This window comes from Astatotilapia calliptera, chromosome 13, assembly GCF_900246225.1.
Source record: "Astatotilapia calliptera chromosome 13, fAstCal1.2, whole genome shotgun sequence".
Lineage (NCBI taxonomy): Eukaryota > Metazoa > Chordata > Actinopteri > Cichliformes > Cichlidae > Astatotilapia > Astatotilapia calliptera.
In genome coordinates, this window is record NC_039314.1 from 13,132,455 (window position 1) to 13,152,607 (window position 20,153).

Consider the following 20,153-nt stretch of genomic DNA (forward strand, 5'->3'; position numbering starts at 1 on the left):
TGGGCACTGCTAAGCCAGCTGTTCCCAAGTCTTTGTACTGACTAAATACATGGATTTTCCACAATATCTAAATATTCCTTTAATAGATTACAACTGTGTAGCAAAGATGGTATTTTTTCAAATATTAGATGCCATTTTCCTTCTTTGTAAATGTAAATCTTAATTCTAAAAATAGCCAACAAATTTTTATTTGGTGTACTAACCTTTAGTCAAACTGAGATATAAAAATTTGTGTAGTTTAAATGGCTGTTTAGTCAAATAACAAATGATTTGACAGAATGTTTCAGTGTTGTTGTTTGGCTTATTTATATCAGCATTGATCTCAGAGTTGACACGGCATGGCTTGCATAAACTAAAATTTGAGAACTAAGGACAAAGTAGAAAATCCTGTCAGATTTTGATCCACCACGCAACACCATCTGGAAAGCATCTGATTGGCAACACCTTCCTTTTTCAGGATGACAGTGATCCTAAACACACTACGAGTGCAGTAAAAGCACACGTGGATAGACACACACATATTAATTTTGTCTTCCCAGAACCCGACCGTCAATATTACGGAAGCAGTGTGGGATCATCTTGATAGAAAACGGAACAAAATGCAGACAAATCCACCCAAAAATGAGCTTTGGATGTAGTTCAAGAAGCCTGGAGAACTATTCCTGATGACTACTCAAAGAAATGACTAGAAAGCTTGTCTAAGAGAGTTCTAGCTCTGCTGAAGAATAAAGGTGGTCAACCAAATATTGACTGTTAGAATTGTTTAAAACTCTGTATTTGCTTTATATGATTTGGATTAGAGGCGGCTCAAGACTTTTGCACAGCACTGTATATATTTTGATTATGAGAGTAAATGATTACATTTCAAAATTCAGGTGAAATGTGATGCTAGCCATTACTCGGGGCCTCTTTTGTGCCATTTGCTCTCGCTATCTGGTCACGTGTGTGCCTCTCTAACTTTAAGAAAAATGCCACTACTGTACTTCAGCAGTCTCCTGCCAGTACAGATCACACATAAAAATATAGTTTAGTTAAAAGATATTTAGTGCACTAACTGGAATTTGAGTGTGTGTTTGTGATCTCAGTGCAGTGACAGCCTGAACAAATAAGCCAAGCTGATTCTTCTGAGATTACAATAGAGTCCACGTCGTCTCATGAAGCTCTGAAAGGGATGGGAGGGCACAGCGGAGGCCCCTGAATCAACAACCATTAAATTCTCCCTTCGCAAGTATGAGGGGAGTCTTTAGAGTTGCGGCCGTGCTTTAAACTAACAAAACTCAAGGGCATAGACAAATAGCAGTAAATACAGATGCCTATTTTACCTGCGCCCTTTAGGTTGGATGCTCGGTGAAAGAGGCAGATTAGCTGACAGCAGGATAAATGTGGGGAGTGAAGAGTGGGATGAAGTAGATGAAGGAGAAGATGAAAGCTTTGTTGTGCTGATGCTTAATGAGCTGGAAAACACAATTGAACTTCTCTGACTGTGGAAATTGCTGTGAGGGCATCGTAAATTAGCGCCAGTGTGGGAGCTAGCCTGCTGACAGAAAAGGGGCTTTGTGTGGTGAAGGCTTCTTCACAGGACCGCAGCCGCTGGGATCTTCACAGCGGTATCATAGCTCGATCTGTCACAGGGCAAGGAAATTCAGCCTTTCAGAGCTGTTTGGTAGCCCTGTTGTCTCATGCATTTACCAATGTAGCTGTTTTTCTTACTCCACTGTCCCACCTGTTGATCTGCATTTTCCAAATAAACCTACTCACCTCTAGTCTGCTGCACCCCGGCTCTCTTTCTCCTGCTACCTGTGGATTATTATTCTATAAACAGCAAGGCAAGAAAAAGTTAGGACGTAGTGGATAATGGCAAAAGCGAGCAAAAAGGAGATGGGTCTAATTCTTCTCTGATATTTGGTGAACTCCAAAGGATGACTCTTCATTCTGGCTTTGCAAGCTTGGCACATGCCTTCTGTTACTAAGTGGCTTCATATTGAAAGACTCTGCGGCCACTATTCTCTCTCCCACTGGGTGCCAGCCTCTCTGCCCTGGCAGCTGCTGGGCTTTAGAATAGACCCATAGTTTCCCCTCTGCAGGTGAGCTGCACAGCCAAAACAGGGCCCCTCAAAGGCCTTTTCAGAGCCTCAATAGGAAACTGACTTGGGGAAAGAGGAACGGGCACACAATGGCCGCCTTCTCTGGACACAGAGAAGATGGAGATGAGCTATTGGGGTGCTGCTTTAGTGTTGCTTATAGCCATGTCGAGGAGAGGTGATGAGAGAAGAGAGGCTGGGATGAGTCCCCTCTTTTTAAGTTTCTGAAGGCGTGGTTCTTTCCCCGCAGCTTTGCCACCGCCGTGCAGGGATGCCCTGCCATCCCGTGTCTCCTATGTAATTGCTGTTCTTTTGAAGTTTGATGAAACTGAATGTTTTTTCCATGTCCTGGGGTGATGGAGGTGACACTCCTATGCCCACCTCCCCTCTCTTAACCCCCTTCCTCCCCTTCAGTCCTGTCCCAGAGCACTGTGGACTCCCTTTTGCCAAGGGCAAAGCAGACAAGAAAGAATGTGCCTCCCTCCTCTCACTTGCACCTCCTGTTCATAGTTTGCTCTCTAACTTTTATTAGCAACAGCTTTCACTGACATATGAAAAGTTGGCGATGGTGAGAAGTGGACTGAGCGTTTAAAAGCAAAGGGCTAAACAGGAGCACTAAAGGAGAGGAAAAGACCATGCAAAAAATCCAATAAACAAGCAACAAATAAGATCTCTTAGGCTAATTTTTTGATCTCACAGAGCTCTCTTTTTTGCCTAGATCGCATTGCCTCTCTATGAATCTGTGCAAAGTACTCAGTTTCATTACAGGCTTTCCTTTAGAATAATTCATGATTACAAGCAGTAAGATTAAGTAAGTAGGCAGATTTAGATACATTTATTGTTATTTTAATTATGCCCATAACACAAACTTGTAGTCCAAATTAAGGAAATATTTCTACAGCATCATCTTTTGCTATTGTTTACATTTCACATGAGATTTTAAACACGCCGCAGTCTGAAGCCTTTAACTGTCTAATGTAATTACGTTGGTTAAGAAGATGCTATCAGTCCCTGTCTCATTTTACTCTCTTGTTTTCCTCTTTCTCCCTCCTTCCTTCTCCTCCTCTAATCAGTTCCACTCTGTTATTGCTGGCCCCGGGCTGTTTGACTCTACACTAAACTGCTGGGATTTTTTTTTCCTTCTGAAGTTAGTTGACCACTTTTGAAAGGTTAAGCAGTGAATGGGGGCGTGCTCATGGCACTGCAGAGGGCCAACCACACTGACAGAGACAGGCTGTGACCACGGCCTTGGAAGGCGTTAAATGCTATGACATCCAGGACAGACAGTTCAGTGTAAGTTCTGAAGAAAGACACACTAATGAATGCACCATACTTCATGTAGCATTTACTTGGAGTTTTTGAGAAGAAAGAAACATTTCCTGCAGTCAGGCCAGCTGGGAGTGATTTAGAGACATTAGTTAAATCCCATTCTGGAACATGTCTTTCCTCAGGGATAAGTTCAGAGGGCTATGTAAACCAACAATGTAACTTAAACCCTCTTTTGTGAGATTTGTCTTGTGTTAGGATACAGTGAACATCACTGTTGTGTGAGTTTATTAAGCTCTGACTTCTGCGTTTAATCTCTCCAGTTAATTTCTTGTGTCAGATCTCTGAATATATGCAATTCTATTTTATGAACTAACTGCAGAGAGTTTGTGCCCCATTTAGATAAAAATATTGTGAGCCAGAGGTGTACCGCATGCTGTGGAACACAATTTTACTGCTGTAACTTATGCTGATATGACATGCAAAATTTGGCTCACAAAATCCACTTAAAGTTCCCGTTGACTGGCTGCAGACCAGTACGCACAGCACGTCTGCAGCCCTTAACTCTGCTCGGGCTACCTATTAAAGGCTTGTTTGAGTTCTCTAGCTTAGACCTTTTCCACATCATTTCATGTGATTCACTGTGAGAAAGACACCATGAAAAAAAAGATATTTTAATTTACTTCACAAGATTAAACAGTGAATAAAATTTTAATAAATGGAACAGAAAAGGCTTTTTTTGGTAGCTTTTTGCAGCTTCGTATAACTTGCATAATCTTATCTTCAGCAATGTAACATAAAAGAGCATAAACAACAATGCAGCATGTCTTCTTGTATGGCATCTGCACTTCTTTCCATAGTACTACCCCCCATATCTGCCCCCAGACTGTTTGACTATACACTATCTGTAGCTACTTTCATTTGCATTAGTTAAACATGTCCAACAGCAAAAATCTTATCTGTTACATGTGCAACAGTGAGCTGTTATATGTGTTGGCCTGGTGGAATTTGGAGTAACTGGTGCAAGAATCAGTGCCTTATTTACAGCGCTGACCTGTAAGATGAGTTAAATACAGCAGAAAGTACGTGTCAGAAAGCTATCACATATCTCTGCTGGTAACCTCGTTCCCTTTTAGCTGTGTCTGTATTTGCTCTGCTGTTGTCTGCGTTCTACAGGTATGCAATTATGGTTTGAAAAGGCTGGAGCCAGACTTTCCACAGGGCACAGCGTGGGAACAAACCGGGGTCTGGGAGCCGAGGTCAGGGAGCACGGTGGCTGCGAACTACAGAGATAGACATCAAGGAGGCAGTCATCACTGTCAAGTGAACGTCTACTGGTGGAGTCGAATCGGAGGTCTGACTCACATCGTCTGACTGTGGCGAGAGTTTACTGAATGATGTGTAATGAGCAACTTTGCGCACTTTTAAATGAATGGAGCCTACTATAAAAGATACAGAGGGTGAGCAATGCAGTGCAGTAATGCATTGCATGTGCAAGATTCCTCAAATCTGATCACAGATTGTCTTTGTGATACAGTTAAAAAAAAATGCAATAATAAAATAAACAAAATAAAAAGGAAAAAGTATATATATATATTGATGAAATTAATACTTTATTAAATACTCACACTTAAGAAAAAATTGATCTCTCTAAAGACTTAAGCAGAAAGTAGCGCTCTAGTTAGCTGTAAGTGATGGATGCTGATTAACTGAATCACCTTGACCTTCTACATCACTGGGGAAATCACTACTGTTAGAAACACTTTCACTAATAGCCCTCTTGTATTAACTTTTAAATATTCTCATAGGCTAAGATGGATATTTCTTCTTGTGGGTGTTTGCACCGACCATATTTGTGTAAAATGTTCTCAGGGAAAAAACATAAAAGTCGAAAGCATACAAAGTTTCATCCACTGACATAACTGCTCAGAGCGGGCACATGTTTCTTTAATAAGGATGAAAGCGCGGTGCTCTTGTAACTGGATCTTTCTGTAGCAGAAGGCTTTCCATCAAGGAACAGCAGGATCCTTTCCTTAACCCGGGAGCATCGGCACAGATTAGGTCATGACACGCAACATCAGATACACGCAAATTCAGACCCATGTGACAGACACAGAGAGGATTTCTGGATTAAATATACAGTGGTGAGGGCAGCGTAATAAACATCTGGAACACCTTTAATCTCTGTTAACAACTGTACGCCCTTCACCTCCTGACAACGTTTTCAACAAGGATGTGCTCCCCACTGAGTTCATTCTCTGATGGCTCTGTGATAAATTCTGTGGGGCTGGAGGTCAGAGGTTAAAGGTTAGGGGTATTCCAGCTGGCAGCTAGGGCTGCAGTGGACTCCAGTGAGGAGTCATTCAGCGACTGGAACAGGGGTAGAAGGGGAGGGGGCGAGGCTTTTGTGTTTCATGGTTGATACTCAGCTCTCAAGGCCTTTTAATGTTCTGGCATGAATGATCTCTGCTTTCACATAACAATGCAAGCTGGAAGAGGAGATGTCTTTAAATTGCATTGTGTGGGCCTCTTGATTGCTAAAGCATCTATAATAAGTTTGTTTTATTTTTATTTATGAATACCACGATTGCTCCTGAGGTCACCAGTAGTGGAAAACAACCCTTGAGTGGAATCTGAGCTTGATGTACAACTTTCACTGGCATAAGAAAAATCTCTGTTTGCTTCTAAATGGTAGGAAACACAGGTAGCAACTTTAGACTGTATCTAAATGATGGGCAAAAGTTCCATGAAGATCTGTTTTGAGGCAGTGGCATTTTGGCCTTTGCCAGCTTGATTTGGTTGAGTGGGTGGATTGCTAAATTAACAGCTATTGCAAGCAAGCCTGGTTACCAAGGTAACCGTACACTGAATGCCTGCAGACACATAAATAACAAATACAATATTAGACTCCCCCTCCACCAAAACTGGAAAAGAGACCATTACAGTGGCTGATATTACCATTAACTACAGGCTGTTTGACATTATTATGGTAGACAATTGCATTAAATTGCTCCAAGCAGCACACAGTCGAAGTCGAGGTTGGCAAACTCTAGCAGTCAGTTAGCACCTGTGCTGACATTCGCACGTGAGTGAAAACACCCCCTAATAATGATCACTTTAGGCCTTAATTAAGTGTAAGGAGCTAAAAATACTGCTCATGAAAGGAGAAAATTTGCTAAAGACACCAAACTCTTACTATTAAAAAAAGGCTAAACAGTTTTATTTTTACAATATTTACAGAATTGAGCATTTTGCTGTAGGTGTCTATGGAGCTGATTTTAGCTCTAGCCTCAACAAAAATCAGAAAAACTGCAGTTTTTATCAATTCTGCTGGCTTCATTTTTCAGTCCAGATGTTACCATTTGTTAGCAAGTAGTGGCTGGACATGGCAGATTATTTATCACATATTTGTTGAGCTAAAAGTAGAATGACTGAGTCAGTGAGTGCTGGACATATCGACTTAAAAGGTGACTATAGCTGTCCTGAAGTCATTACCACATGTTTAAAGTAAATCTAATGCTAGGTAAAGATAACAGCTGTGAACCTGAAACTGAATGTCCTTACTTACGGTTTCTGTTTCCCCCCCTTTTTTTTTCTTTCTTTCGTTAGAAGGTCGGTTTCTTAATTACCGAAATAAGCCAGATGTGCCAAGTGTTGGCATGATGTGTTTTCCAAAACATTAGTTCTCTTTGAGTGGAAAATCTCTTTAATGAGAAGCGCACAAAACACAGTAAATAGCCATTAAACTTAGTTTAACAGCTCCCATATGTTTACTGAGTTTGTGAGGGGTGTGATTGAGGGAAGGAGGAGGAGGGTGTACGTGCGTGGCTGTGTGAGAGAGAAAAACAGAAAGACCACCTGAGATTTCCTTCTCATTATAGTCTATTATTTTCATGGAGGTGACACACATTGTCCCAGCAATGTGATGGTTCTGAGTCAGCACAGGCAGCTGGCACAGCTAAGGACATCTTTCATGCAGATGGTCAGATCAGCTTTTCAGATTACCTGCCCTGGACAAAAAGAGTTTAGCCATTCCTCTGCGTCTCCTCCTGAACAATGAGCTGCCCACTCTTCTGTCATCAGTTACATAACAGATTGTTTTGTTTGTCTTCTGTGGAGCTGTGCAGATTCTGGTGCATCTCCCCTTGTCTACCTCAACTGTCGTCAGTCCTATTGTTGCTGGAAAACAGTTTCAGGCATTACCTGTGGAGCCAGATAGTCAGGTGGATCAGGGCCCCAGACTGACTGGCTCTGGTTACAAAAAAAAAAATGAAATCCCATCTGATCATGAGGAAATGGTTTATTAAGCACTCACAATGTTAAAGGCAGTGTCAAAGAAATAATGCTTGTGTAACTGTTACACAGATGGGTGGCTAATTCTTCATAACTCCCCCCCCCCCCCCACCCCTTTTCCCGTTCACCCAACCCGTCACTACACTTCACATTCGCCTCCCCTCTTCCATGGAGGTCCTTCCCCCAACCCTGTAATTCGTGCAAGAAAAATCCGCCGTGAGATGTCTGATGTGTGTTTAATGAGTGTTGGTGAAGCATCAATTAAGTTAATTGTAGATCATTGAGTTAATTTTAGTTATTTAGAAAACCCCAGCTTTCCTAAATGTTGTGAATGCGGGGGGATATGACGGAAGGCTGCGTGTAAAGACAGAGGGGTGGTTAGCCTCAAATACAGCCCTGCGCTCCGGGACAACCTTTATGGGATTTACTTATAGTAATGACGCTGATGATGAGGTTTTGGTGCTGATGATTGTTTTAGTGTGGGCAGGGAGAGTGACTTTTCTGTTTCCATTTGCTTTCAAACAGCGATACATAATGTGCTGAGGTCTAGTGTGGAGTCTGATGTCTCCAGCTGATTGCCACCTGTTAAATCTTGTGTTCCCTATTTGTTTCTTCAGCAGTGAAGACATCTTGATGAAGATGCCACTTTGAGTCAAGTAGAAACATGACAGCTGCATTCACGAAAGTCTAAGTGGTAATGGGCTGTTATTGGTTTCAGGGCGGAGCCAGGACTAAAAGCTGGAATGATATATTGATCTTTCTAGCTATGCTATGCATCATTCCTGCATGCAGTAGTCTTATATACACACTTATACAAGTCATGCAACAAGTGAGTCAAACATTAAGCTGCATGATGCAATGATCATTTAATTTAAAATGGGAGTTTTGTCAAATATTCATTTTGGTGGTTTCCCTCGTAAATTGCTGCAGGCTGCAACATTTGCAGCATGTTTTCTATCCCAGAATTACGGGAATAAATCATGACTTAATGCTGCGTTTAAACAGTTACAGACAGGCAATTTATTCTTGGCTCGCTTGTAGCATTTTGTGCAAAAACACTGTGTGACTGTGTGTTTCAGTTTATTGGCATCAGCCTTTGCTTACTGACAACTCCCATTCGCTCTGGTCTTCACTGTTGCTTTTACATTTACTTAAATGCTTGTCATTCACATACTCGCACATTAATACATCTCTGAGTGACAGGAAGAGGAAAACAATCATGCGCTTGGCAGAAGAAACCAGCATTTAAACATCTTTTATGCTGGTTTTGCTTCAACATGAAGTTCTTTATTGCACAAATGCAGGTAAAGTACAAGGTTATGTGCAGTTATTATTTTATCAAAATGAAAAATGATGTGGATTTCACAATTTCGATGAGACTTCTTGTCAGGTTTCAGTTAACGGACTCAGGCGCAGACCGGGACTCCTTACAGGATTTACAGATTTTATTTACACAACGACACCAGGTGATGCTATTTACAAAGTGCTGGAGGGAGGGGAGGGGGGTCCAGGGTATGTGAGGGAAAAGACGGGAATCTGACGTCCTCCAAAGGCTCTCTCTCTTCACTCCCCACACTGGGGAAACACCATCCACTCACTCGTCCACGGGATGACAGGCAGGCAGGGAAAGGTCCGGGATAGATCTGTACACAGAGATTATAGTTAGAGGCGAACAGACGGAACGAACTCACAGATCCTTATTTACAATCTACTGAGCGACTGACGCTGATAACTCAACGATCCAGCGACGAGTGACACAGTGCTGCTGTCTTAAATCGGCCTTGTGATTATCCCGATCGGCAGCAGGTGCGTGGGCCAGGGGCGGGAGCCCACAATGAGCATCGCCCCGGCAGGAGAGAGAGAGAGAGAGAGAAAACATGTTGCCTAATACAGAATCAGCTGGTGAGGCACAGGGACCATGACACTTCTGGTTTTACTGAATAATAACTGCTTTTCTTTGAGCATGGAGAGAAAGAAAGTGGTTACAGAATGAAATGCAGGGGAGCAACCCTGAGAGTTCACTATCAGAGAATACCAATAAAAATTCATTTTGATAGGGTCAAAATATTCCACACTGGATATCTTATTATGCATCAACATGAAAAGCACATGGAATTAGTTAGTCTGTAAAAAAAATTAGCCTCAGTTGCTGCTGATAGTTTGTTGTTTTACAAAGGTAGTTGGGTTTTTTTTTTAGCTACTATTCCTTTTAATTGCATAATTCTTTTTGCATGTTTTAAAATAAATGACTTAGAAATATATGCATATAATTCAAAGCTCACACATTTTTGCCACACAGATTTACATTAAGTGTTGCTCTGAAAAACAACCTCCCTTAACTTTTCAGCTAATCCCACTGATTGTAAACTTCAGTTCAAAACACAGATTAAAAGCACTGCAGCACCTAGATGGGTTGAGTGATGCACCACTTACTCATACAAAGGATCAGATTATTTTTAAACCTGCGGGACTGTTAGAAGTTCAGAGAGCACTGTCCTGTGGTCGGTCCATTGCTGGTTGCCTCTGGGTTTCATGTAGAGATGTTTGATGTGTATGTGCAGGGAATAAGGGGCAGATGGATAAGAGCTGCATCGCACTATATTCATCAGAGCTCACCTTCAAGACTCCTTTGGATGTCTTAAGGTGTGGTTTCTATGAGATCACATGTGCAGGCCTTAATGTCTGATCATAAACATGCCCAAACATGCCCATAAAAAGCCCAAAACTATACATGAGTAATGTCCGCTATTTACAAATGGTCGATATATTCTGAAAATCACAATCTCTTTCATGTTTATCTTTGCAAAGACCAGATCTTATCTAAAGGAATAGTAAATTCTTATTAGCACCATGGTCCAGATGAGTACAGCTAGGTTATCATAGCATGCATACTTAAAGTTGTTCTAAGTAAAACAGTTTGTGTATTAACAAGGAAAAACCAAGTAGGTGGTTTTACTCTCTCTTTAGTCTTCATGCTAAGTTAGACCATCTCCTAGTAGCTTCACATTTACTATCCAAAAATGATAATATATCTTTATCTGCTGTACTGTCCAAAGATCTGTCATCATTATTTATTTTTGTTTAGCTTGGACCATGAAAAATGCTATTTACTCTAACATGCATATGTAGACCATGACTGTGTGTTCCACTGTGCGCTTTTCTATTCAGGTATACTTTTACTGCATTGGCAGTTTGTTTGGGATCATTGTTATGCTGAAAAACAAAGCAGTTGCCAATCAGATTCTTTCCAGATGATATTGCATGGTAGATCAAAATCTGATGGCCCTTTTCTGTGTTCATAATTCAATCAATTTTGGAAACATCCCCAACACCACTGGGTGAGATGCAGCCCCAAAACAGAGCCTGACACCATGTTTTTATCTGCCGTAGACATTTTTTTTGTAGGCCTGCCACGTCTCCTTTTGTCTTCTTCTTGATATGTTTCCTTAATTTTTTCAGAACACCTTTTCCACCATGCTGTGATAGGACAGATTTTGGTTAATATCTCTTTGGAAATCAACTTGTTGGTGCAAACATAATGTGGCTTTGTTTTTTGTCAAAAGACAACAGTAGGAAAAGAGTGCCTTCTTAATGACTTACCTTCACTTTAGTAGATTTCTCTTTAACACAACAGCATAATGTTTTTCAGCATACGGTTAGAGCAGTCATTTCTTCCTGTTTAGTTTATTTTAGGAGGTTTTAAACTATTTTTAAAGGCAGATTTACAATAAGTGCCTCCAAAGATGTCTGGTATTTGCTTGCTTAAGGCGTGTTTTAGTAAAGAAGCAGACCACTCAGCGGGGGCGAGTCAAGCCAGACTGTCTCGTAATATTGGACACATGAATCTGATCGAGACTGCCGACATGCTGGAGCCGTCCCCTAAACCGAACAGGAAGTTTGTGTTGTATCTTACAGCTCCTGTACATTACACTGAATCCTGTTGGCATGAGAAAATATTAACTTGGGTTAACTTAATGGGTCCCCTGCTGCCATGATGAACAGTGAAAGACATTTAGCGAAGAGACACGACAGCAGTTTGACGGAGGCACTGCCAGAAATGCTAAAACACTGAGCTGAAATGAACTTATATTCCTCAGGGGTAAGCTGATTGAGGAAAATTATGGTTGTATGCTTCAACTTACAGATGTTTAACATAAATCCCAGAGTTTGCATATCAGAAAGCAGCAATTCAGAATTGAGTTGTAATGTAAACAACTCAGTCTGTGCATCAAACATGAATGAATGAATGTTTTATTCCGACGCAGTTTTGCAGTATGATAAGATGTTGGCATGAAGAGCTGACAAACTCATAGATGATTCAGTGTCTGTGGTGCCTGGCACTAAGATCACAGACCTATCATCTGCCTCCAATCTGTCCACATGGATGTGCATGTGAAGGGTGATTAGTCTGTTTAAATGATTAAAGCTGTACACAATAGGACTCCGTCTGAATCTGGGTAAGTTCTCATGAAAGTAAGCCTGGTATGGGAAGTGTGTGCATTTTTTTTGCTTTGTGGCACTGTAACATTATACATATGTCAAACTTGATTTTACATATGTGTAATGTAAAATCCACACTCAGGATTTAAAGTAGGACCAGTATTTGGATTGTGGGTCCTGCAGTGATATACACGTATTCAAAAAGGCTATTGTGTATTATTGTATCTTATAGCCTATAAGTAAGTAAGTGTAGATTTTTAGGGGATGCAGGAAACACGTCCCCTCAGTTTATTCAAAATTCATGCATGATCTTAGCAGCTGTACATCATCTACAGATGTTTTGCACCCAGGCAGATAACAATAGAGGAATTCTAAGGAAAAAGGAAGATGAGGTCTCTTATCTTAAGATTTTTCTCAAAAGATGGAAGCTGAGCTCAAGTCACTGTGTTTTTTGAGCTTACAAACTAGTCTTAGGATTAGGTTGCCTGTCCTTCTTATTTACAGTCAGCCTAAGTGACGTAGCTGAAATCTTAAATTCATAATCCCTAATAGAAGGGGAATGTTTATAGCACGCAGAATGTTTTCAATATGAGAACAAATCTGAGCTAATTAAGTTCAACCGATGAATGAAAATACAATAATTTATCTGCACATTTATAGATGCATTATTGGCGTGATATCAGACCAGAAAATCAACTCATCGCACTTTGACTCTCATGCCTGTAAGTTGAACACAAAAAAGGACAGACAAGTAAATCAGGTCTATATGTGTGTAAGAATAATTATTTGAAAGACATGCAGAATGCTCAAGAGTCTCGTTGTACCCTAATTACTGTATACTTACCAATGTAATATATGAGATGAACACAAAACAGGGCTTAGCATGAGGTGGATGTCATTGTTTTACAGGAATAAACCAAAATATTGGACAAACTCAAATAGAACCTGATCTCCTTACAGCAAATGTCAGGAAAGGGATCACATCATTGCAAAGATTATCAGATTTTATGGCAGTGCATGCCACTGTGGAGACATTTCAATCAAAACTACATGTCAACCTGGTGGTGGTGCTAGTCATTAGGCTTCATCAGCAGAGGATCATAAATATCTTCACAGCACTTCATGACAGTTCTCAGAATAGTTGAGATATTTCAGTGAACAATTCCTGATGTTACACAGTTGTGATACACAGCAGGGCATTAAACCCAATGAGAGAGAAACGGTGAAAATATGTAATAAAAAGATTATTAAAACAGAGAGCAGGAAAACCAAACTCTGTGGAAAATGCAGTGTGCAACTGTGTGAGTGTATTGAGTTAAAACTACCAGTGGTAAAATGTGCTTGCAGTTCACGGAGAATGATTTTATAGATGAATATGTGTGTGATTTGTTACCGTCTTTCTGCACACAATGACAGCAGATGAGCTCCGAACTCATCACCAGTGAAGATATGATATTCAGATAGAAAACTGCAGTTTAATACAATGCTGCAAATGTAACCAAGCACAGAAAGAAAGGATAATCCACTGGTGCTTGCTGCTAACTAGCTGACATATATACAGCCATGTATACAATAGTTACTGAGGTTAGATACCGTCGTCGTATAGAGCTTGGAGAAACTACTGCTGCATGATAATAAAGTTTATCTCTTACTCTCAGTAATAAAGACAAGGAACTTTACAGCCTTGATAAGGGAGATAATTGCATCAAATGTAATTACAATATTGTATATTTATTACATATTTTAGCTGTGTTTGCATAACTGTGATAAATTAAAACAAAGAAAAATATAGGATGATATAAATAAGAAAGACATTTTATATTTGACATGTTCTGCTCAGTTACGTGGAGTGTACTTTGACACTTTGACAGAAAGAGGAATTTTAATGGCACCAACACAAAACACAGGCGAGATTAGAAATGATAAGTTACTTACAGCCTGCACTTGGAGGATACAAAGGTCGGGACAGCAGGTTTATAGATAGATCTTTGGTCCTTCGTTTCAGTAGCAGGTGATCAAAAGGCAATCTTGTTCCAAACACTGAGCTGCCAGCACGAAGACGCACCATGTTCAGGTGAGAAATCTCTTCAAAGATTTAGCTGGTTTTTAATGCTTATAGATTAGATGAGTTGTTTTTGTAAGTTGACAGGGATCTGTGTTTATGAAGTAGAACTCTAGCAATTAACCTAAATTGGTTCCCCTGGTAGGATTTCTCTAATCGTCTGTGTTTCGCTGATACTTGGCATCACAGCAAAGCCTTGGGTATGTATATATTACTTCCAGTCTTATATTACATTGAAATAAATCAGCTTTACTGTTACTTTTAAACATGTTTTTATGGTTAATAGTATTTATTTGAATCGTAATCCTGTATTATTTGTGCTCTTCTCTCAGAATAAACTTTCAGATGAAGTCTTCCAGAAAGCTGTCATGTGAGTTGAAGTTTCTTAAACTAAAAGAAAGGTTCTCATGTTTGCTTAGGCTGATAAAAACAAATGGTGTGTGATACTCATTTCAGGTCTATAGATGAGAGAGGTAGGCCAGCCTGGGCAGTGGCAGTTGAGCCTCCTGAGGATATGGATAGGACCCACTATGATATTGACCCCAACATGAAGATCTGGAAGAGTATGAGAGGCAGCGGACAGGAGAAAAAATATCTGAAGGCTGAGGAAGATCTGGATGAGCTGTACCATCCCTCAACGGGTAATCTCCTCCGAGGTCGAAACCAAAACTTGGATGTCCCCCCTGTTGTCCAGGCTGAGCCGGTGATACCTCAGATGGCGGTTAAAATTCAGGCCAGGGTTCACCTTGAGCCTGAGGAGGACATGGATGCTGTCTACCACAAAGAACCAGTCAGGCCGGTCTTTCACCAGGACAACATCAGAGCTGCCAATCCTGTCAATTTTCCACCTCAGAAGCACACTGAGCCAGAGGAAGATTTGGATATGATCTACCATCGCTGATCTTCCAACAACTCAGCTCTTTATCATTTAAGTTCATGTAGCTGCAACTGAGTAAAAAAAAAAAAAAATCAAGAGCTTCATTTGATTCAATTACACTGCCTTAAAGCTTCACTAAGCAAGAACACCTAAATCTGTGTCGCTCATATGCATCTTGATGATAAAGATACTGTAAACACTCCCATCAGAGACTGTGTTTCATTTATTTATTGATATAAACATAATGCAGAAATCAGTTATAAAAATATAGATTGTATTTACAGCAGTGATTACAGATTTGAAAAAAATGCATATGAATTCACAAAATATGATGATTTTGACTGTAAAGAATTCAATTAGTGCCTAATATCACAGAACAACAGAAAAATATAAACTGAAATCATCAAATGTGTTCAAAATGTGTGTGTGCGTGTCACTGTAGCTGCTCAGCAGGGATGACCCCCTTCTTCAGTATCAGGTTACCATACAGAGCTGTCTCCCTGAGGAAAATCATAAAGACACAATGTAAAAAAAGAAAGAAAGAAAAAGAAAAAAGCCTTTTGTGTTGATTTTAAACTTTAGTGTGCAGACCATAATCTCCATAATTAAACTAGCTCCAGGCCTCTGCAATGATATCCAGATTTGTTCATGACAATGAAGCGATTAAAATCAGTGCAACAGTCTGATTATTGAGATGAGACACTTCTTGATTCATGATGCTGTAGGTTTGCTAATATATGAAAAAAACAAAAAGAAAAACAACAACAACTGACAGATAAATCATGAGAACGATTTCTAGCACGGAACATCTTTTTCTTTCTTTTTTACAAACGGAACCATTTCTACACTTGATTTTGAAACACAGAAGTGCACTTTTAGCAATGCAACTCAATCTAGCTGAACCTAGACTCAAATGAAGGCAGAGAAAATACACCAACCCTGTTGCCACAACAGCGTAGGCCTTCTTGGCTCGTTCATAGAAAGCAAACCTTTCCACCTTCTCAAGAGAAACCTGTATATAAACAGAAATCAGCACACAGAGAGTCACAAATCAAATGAACACACACTCATTTTGTTTCACTTAATAACAGGGTGAAAGGGCTGTCTTACCTGAGAGCCTGCCTGGCTCAAGAGCTGTTCGTAGGTGTCCCACACAGGCACAGCTAAACCTCTCTGCTTGTCACTATCTACTAGATCCATAACTGCAGCCTGTGAAAGCATGCAGCACAGATTTTACATTATATAAACTAAATATTAAACAGTCAGGCACAAAAACGACAGAATGTCTATGCAGATGCTTTAGCTCAGTACCGGAGAGGGGACATAGGTGTCCAGGGGCAAAAGCTTCAAAACAGCCTCCATAAGCCGTGGGATCCCCAACCCTGCATTAAGGTTAGACACAGTCTGAAAGCTAAACTTGAAGGACACACACACACACACATTTTTTTTATAGGCAGGTGTATTTACATACCATCAGCCCTTATCTCCTTTGGGCCACATGCACAAATAGAAGATGCTGGGAAATTAGCATCAGCAAGCACTGAAAATAATTAAACGAGTAAGTGACTTCATGAAGAGTGAGTAAAATCTCTGTAACTGTGCCGTGTAGCTACAGGTTAATGATCCTTTTTACGTGGTGTTGACATAAACTCAGATTAGCACAGCAGTGTGCAGCATGCCTACAAGCAGGGTATACAGGTCACTGCTGTTAGCAGCTCTGTATGCGTGTAATTATCATACCCAGTTCATCCCCGTGGCCCATTTTAGCGAGAGCATACAGAAGTTCAGGTGATAAAACAGAGGGGATTCCTCTTAGCACGACCATTCCTGCAGCCTCAAAACACGGAGAATCGGAGACGGCTCAAGCGACGCGAGAGTAGTGCCTGTAGCCAACTTCCGTCTTCGTTTGTGACATGCTAGAAACATAAAATTACCAATTTAGGAAGAAAAAAAAAACTTTAAAGTTGTAAATGTTAACTGTTATGGCGGAAGATTCAGTCGTCAAGCTAAGATTCAAACTCTTATTATTTTTCGTTGTTGGTTTGTCGGATAAAGGGTTTAGTAGCTTTAGCAACAACTATCTTGACAGTCTTCCTTAGATGAACGTAAACGGATCACGTGCTAAAACTGATGAATCTGATTGGTTAGCTCACTTTTCTTAAACTTTAAATACAGTCTCAAAAATCCGAAAGCCCAGTTTTTGGAACAAATAAATAATAGCATAAAATACTAATGTGGCTTAAACGAATACTAAATAAGCTTATAAATAGTTTGTGTTTTCTTTTTGCTTCAGTTAGTAAAAGTTATCTAACCACACTGTGCTTACGTGAATCTATAAAGCAGGGTCGCGTTGTTCGCCTGTAGTCTGGTGTAATTAATCTTAGGTCCGTGTTGTTTCTGACACCCTTGGGTGGGCATAATTCAAAGCAGACACCGGTGAACGTGTTATTCCGACCCGATCTGTGACGCCAAGAATGTGAGATAATGAAAATATTTGTACGATGAAAACCACACTCCACCCGGCTTGTTTCATCTGGGCCAGAATGCTCTCAGCTGGATGACAAGAAAAAAAAAGATGCTGAGGAATCCTTTCCATGACCGCAGAGCCAGCCCGGTGCTGATATAAAAAGGCTTTTTAAAAAGTAAAGTCACAGTTGCAGGCTTGTGGGCTTTTACACTGAATTTGCAGATGCTGGTAATAATGCACCAAAGAAATACTGGCGCTTTATTGCTCGCATTTAATTTGCAAACAAATATCCACGATCTGCATTTATCTTATATCCGAGTAAAGGACTATATAAATCCGTATGTTTTGCTTTCGTTAACTAGCTATAACCTTACTTTTTAAGTTTGTATGTAACTTCTCATGAGAAAATATTGCTTTGCTTACTAAATGCAGCTGCCTGAATTTAAATGCATGCAAACGGATTATAACGCGGACATAAAAGCGGAGATATCCGGGCATGACTGGCACTGCTGCACTGCTGTTTAAGAAGATAAGAGTTTTTGGGGGGCTGCTGAGCTGGAGAAAAGGCCCTTTGCGGGAGTCAGGCCTGTCTGCCAGACTTGAGAGCCCCTTCACCCTCCCCGGACCCACGCTGCTCTCTCTTTATTCCGGCTTCTTTAAATGAGTTTATCACGCTACGAGGGTCCACGCTGCCAAAATGTAACGTTTTGCTTCCTTTGTCAGCGAAGAGCCTCAATTGAGTCTACATTTATTATTTTGACCTTTTGGTAGCCTCAAAGAGAGGTTTCTTTTCGGGCCCTCTCTGCGGACTTTTGTGCTTCCCCGCGGAGAGAAGAGACCAGTTTTTTTTCACCCCCCTCTCCTTTTTAAAGGTTTGTTTCAAGGGGCTGACAAGAAAGCAAGCTCCAGGGGAATATTGAATAAAAAAAATCAATTAGGACACGGACTTGTGGAGATATGGGGCACCGCCGTGTGAAGATCAGAGAGAAAGAAGGTGCCTCCTGATGACTGGAGCGGCAAAAGAAAGTGCGCACTAACCAAATTTGTTCTGGTGTTTTCTTTGAAGTGAAAATTGTGGGTTTATGTGGCCCCGAAGATCCTCACTCAATATGTGATGGGGAACTCTTAACTTAACTCTTAACTTATCTATAGTTTTTTTTATAGTTGTTTTTTAACTTTAACTTGCGTGCTTGCTGCTGAGATTTTTAGTGCTTATCAGTAATTTACAGAGGTGGCAAGAGCATCCAAATATCAATAATATCGATACCAACGCTAGTATTGGACTCATACTGTATATGATCGGTACATTTTTCCTTATCATCTAAGTTCTGTATATAAGTGTGTTAATTTTTTATTTCCTTTGATGGAAATGAAGAAAAAACATGCTCTATGAAAAAATGTCTGAACTTTATTGTCCCATCTGTTTTATTTATAACCTGTAGCACATTTAAAGTTCTATAAAAACCCCTAACATTTGGATGTTCTAAAAAAAGTTATAAAATGAAAGGTGTGTTTTGTTGGGTTATTGTTGTGGAAAGTTAAAATCATAGTTTAGTGGTTATTAAAATGTGTCCAAAATTTGGCACACTGATGATGATTCATCTCATGAATCACGACACACACATTTTCCTTTATAAGCTCCCTTTATAGGTTAAACATATCACCGCGCATCAGAAATACTGGTCGGGTATCTACTTGGTATCAGTCATCAAAAAATTTGGGAGTATGGCACAGAGCTAGTAATTTAAGAAGAAAAAAAGACAGCTGACACTTTATCCAAAGCCCGATGCAAACGGCACAATTTATTTTGAGCAAAGATATAGTGTTATATTTTCCGTCAGGTTGATCTTATCGAATATATAAAACCCAGAGTTGTATTTTAGTGACTTCATAGCTGTGAATTTGACCTTACTTGTCCAGCTCGGTGTGTCTCTGTCCTGTGGGCCGACCAGAGGACTTACTGGCCATGTTGCGTTTCCCTGCACTTGTTTACAGCGCAAGAGGGCCACCTAGCGGTCTGAAGGCCACATTCCCATGATGTGACTCTCCTGTTCCACCACATCCCAATGGTGCTGTAGTGGATTGAGATCTGGTGCCTATGGAAGTGATTTGACTACAGTAAATTCAAGGTTACTTTCAAGAAACCAGTTTGATAGGATCTGAGTGTTATCCTACTGGAAGCAGCCATCAGAAGACCAGTATACTGTGGTCCTAAAAGGGATGGAAATGGGGAGTGGTGTCCTGCTACTGCGGCCAATCTTCTTCAAGGTTTGATATGAACGCTCAAATTTGTAACATAAAAACTGCTGCTTAGTTCTTGTAACCTCCTTTAAAGAAAAAAAGAAAAGAAAAAAAATTCATCTCTGAGAAATGCAAAGTTTCCAATATAGGTGCGCTGCTCAATTTGAGCTTCAGCAGGTCCTCTCTTGCCTGAAGGCACTGGGTTGCTGTCACGTGACTGGTTGATGAGATATTTTTAACCTGCGTACCTAACAAAGCAGCTGGTAAGCATGTGCTTTGTTAGCATGTTACAAATCAGCCCCTGCTTGCCAATAACCAAACACAATGTATATGAAATTGGAAAAATATAATATGTAAAATATGAAAAATGTTTAATGGAATAAACTAATATGTTTACAAGTGAATAATCAATAAAGTCTTCCCATG

At 40.3% G+C, this 20,153-nt stretch overlaps 1 protein-coding gene across 1 annotated transcript; it reads right to left on the bottom strand.

The window, feature by feature from the left end:
• Positions 1-15,224: 15,224 nt before the first annotated feature.
• On the bottom strand, positions 15,225-17,145 carry fuom (fucose mutarotase). Its single transcript, XM_026189198.1, has 6 exons — positions 16,760-17,145; positions 16,491-16,559; positions 16,331-16,401; positions 16,130-16,228; positions 15,958-16,031; positions 15,225-15,519 (listed from the first exon to the last, which is right to left on the bottom strand). Exons 1-6 carry the CDS (start codon positions 16,842-16,844, stop codon positions 15,453-15,455), a joined length of 465 nt encoding a protein of 154 aa, XP_026044983.1. The 5' UTR covers positions 16,845-17,145; the 3' UTR covers positions 15,225-15,452.
• Between the last annotated feature and the right edge of the window lie 3,008 nt (positions 17,146-20,153).

Coding starts and splice junctions, on each gene's coding strand:
- fuom (XM_026189198.1), bottom strand. CDS start 16,844: ATGGTCGTGCTAAGAGGAATCCCCTCTGTTTTATCACCTGAACTTCTG. Junction 16,229..16,330: donor ACACCTATGTCCCCTCTCCG/GTACTGAGCTAA, acceptor ATGCTTTCACAG/GCTGCAGTTATGGATCTAGT. Junction 16,032..16,129: donor TGAGCCAGGCAGGCTCTCAG/GTAAGACAGCCC, acceptor GTTTATATACAG/GTTTCTCTTGAGAAGGTGGA.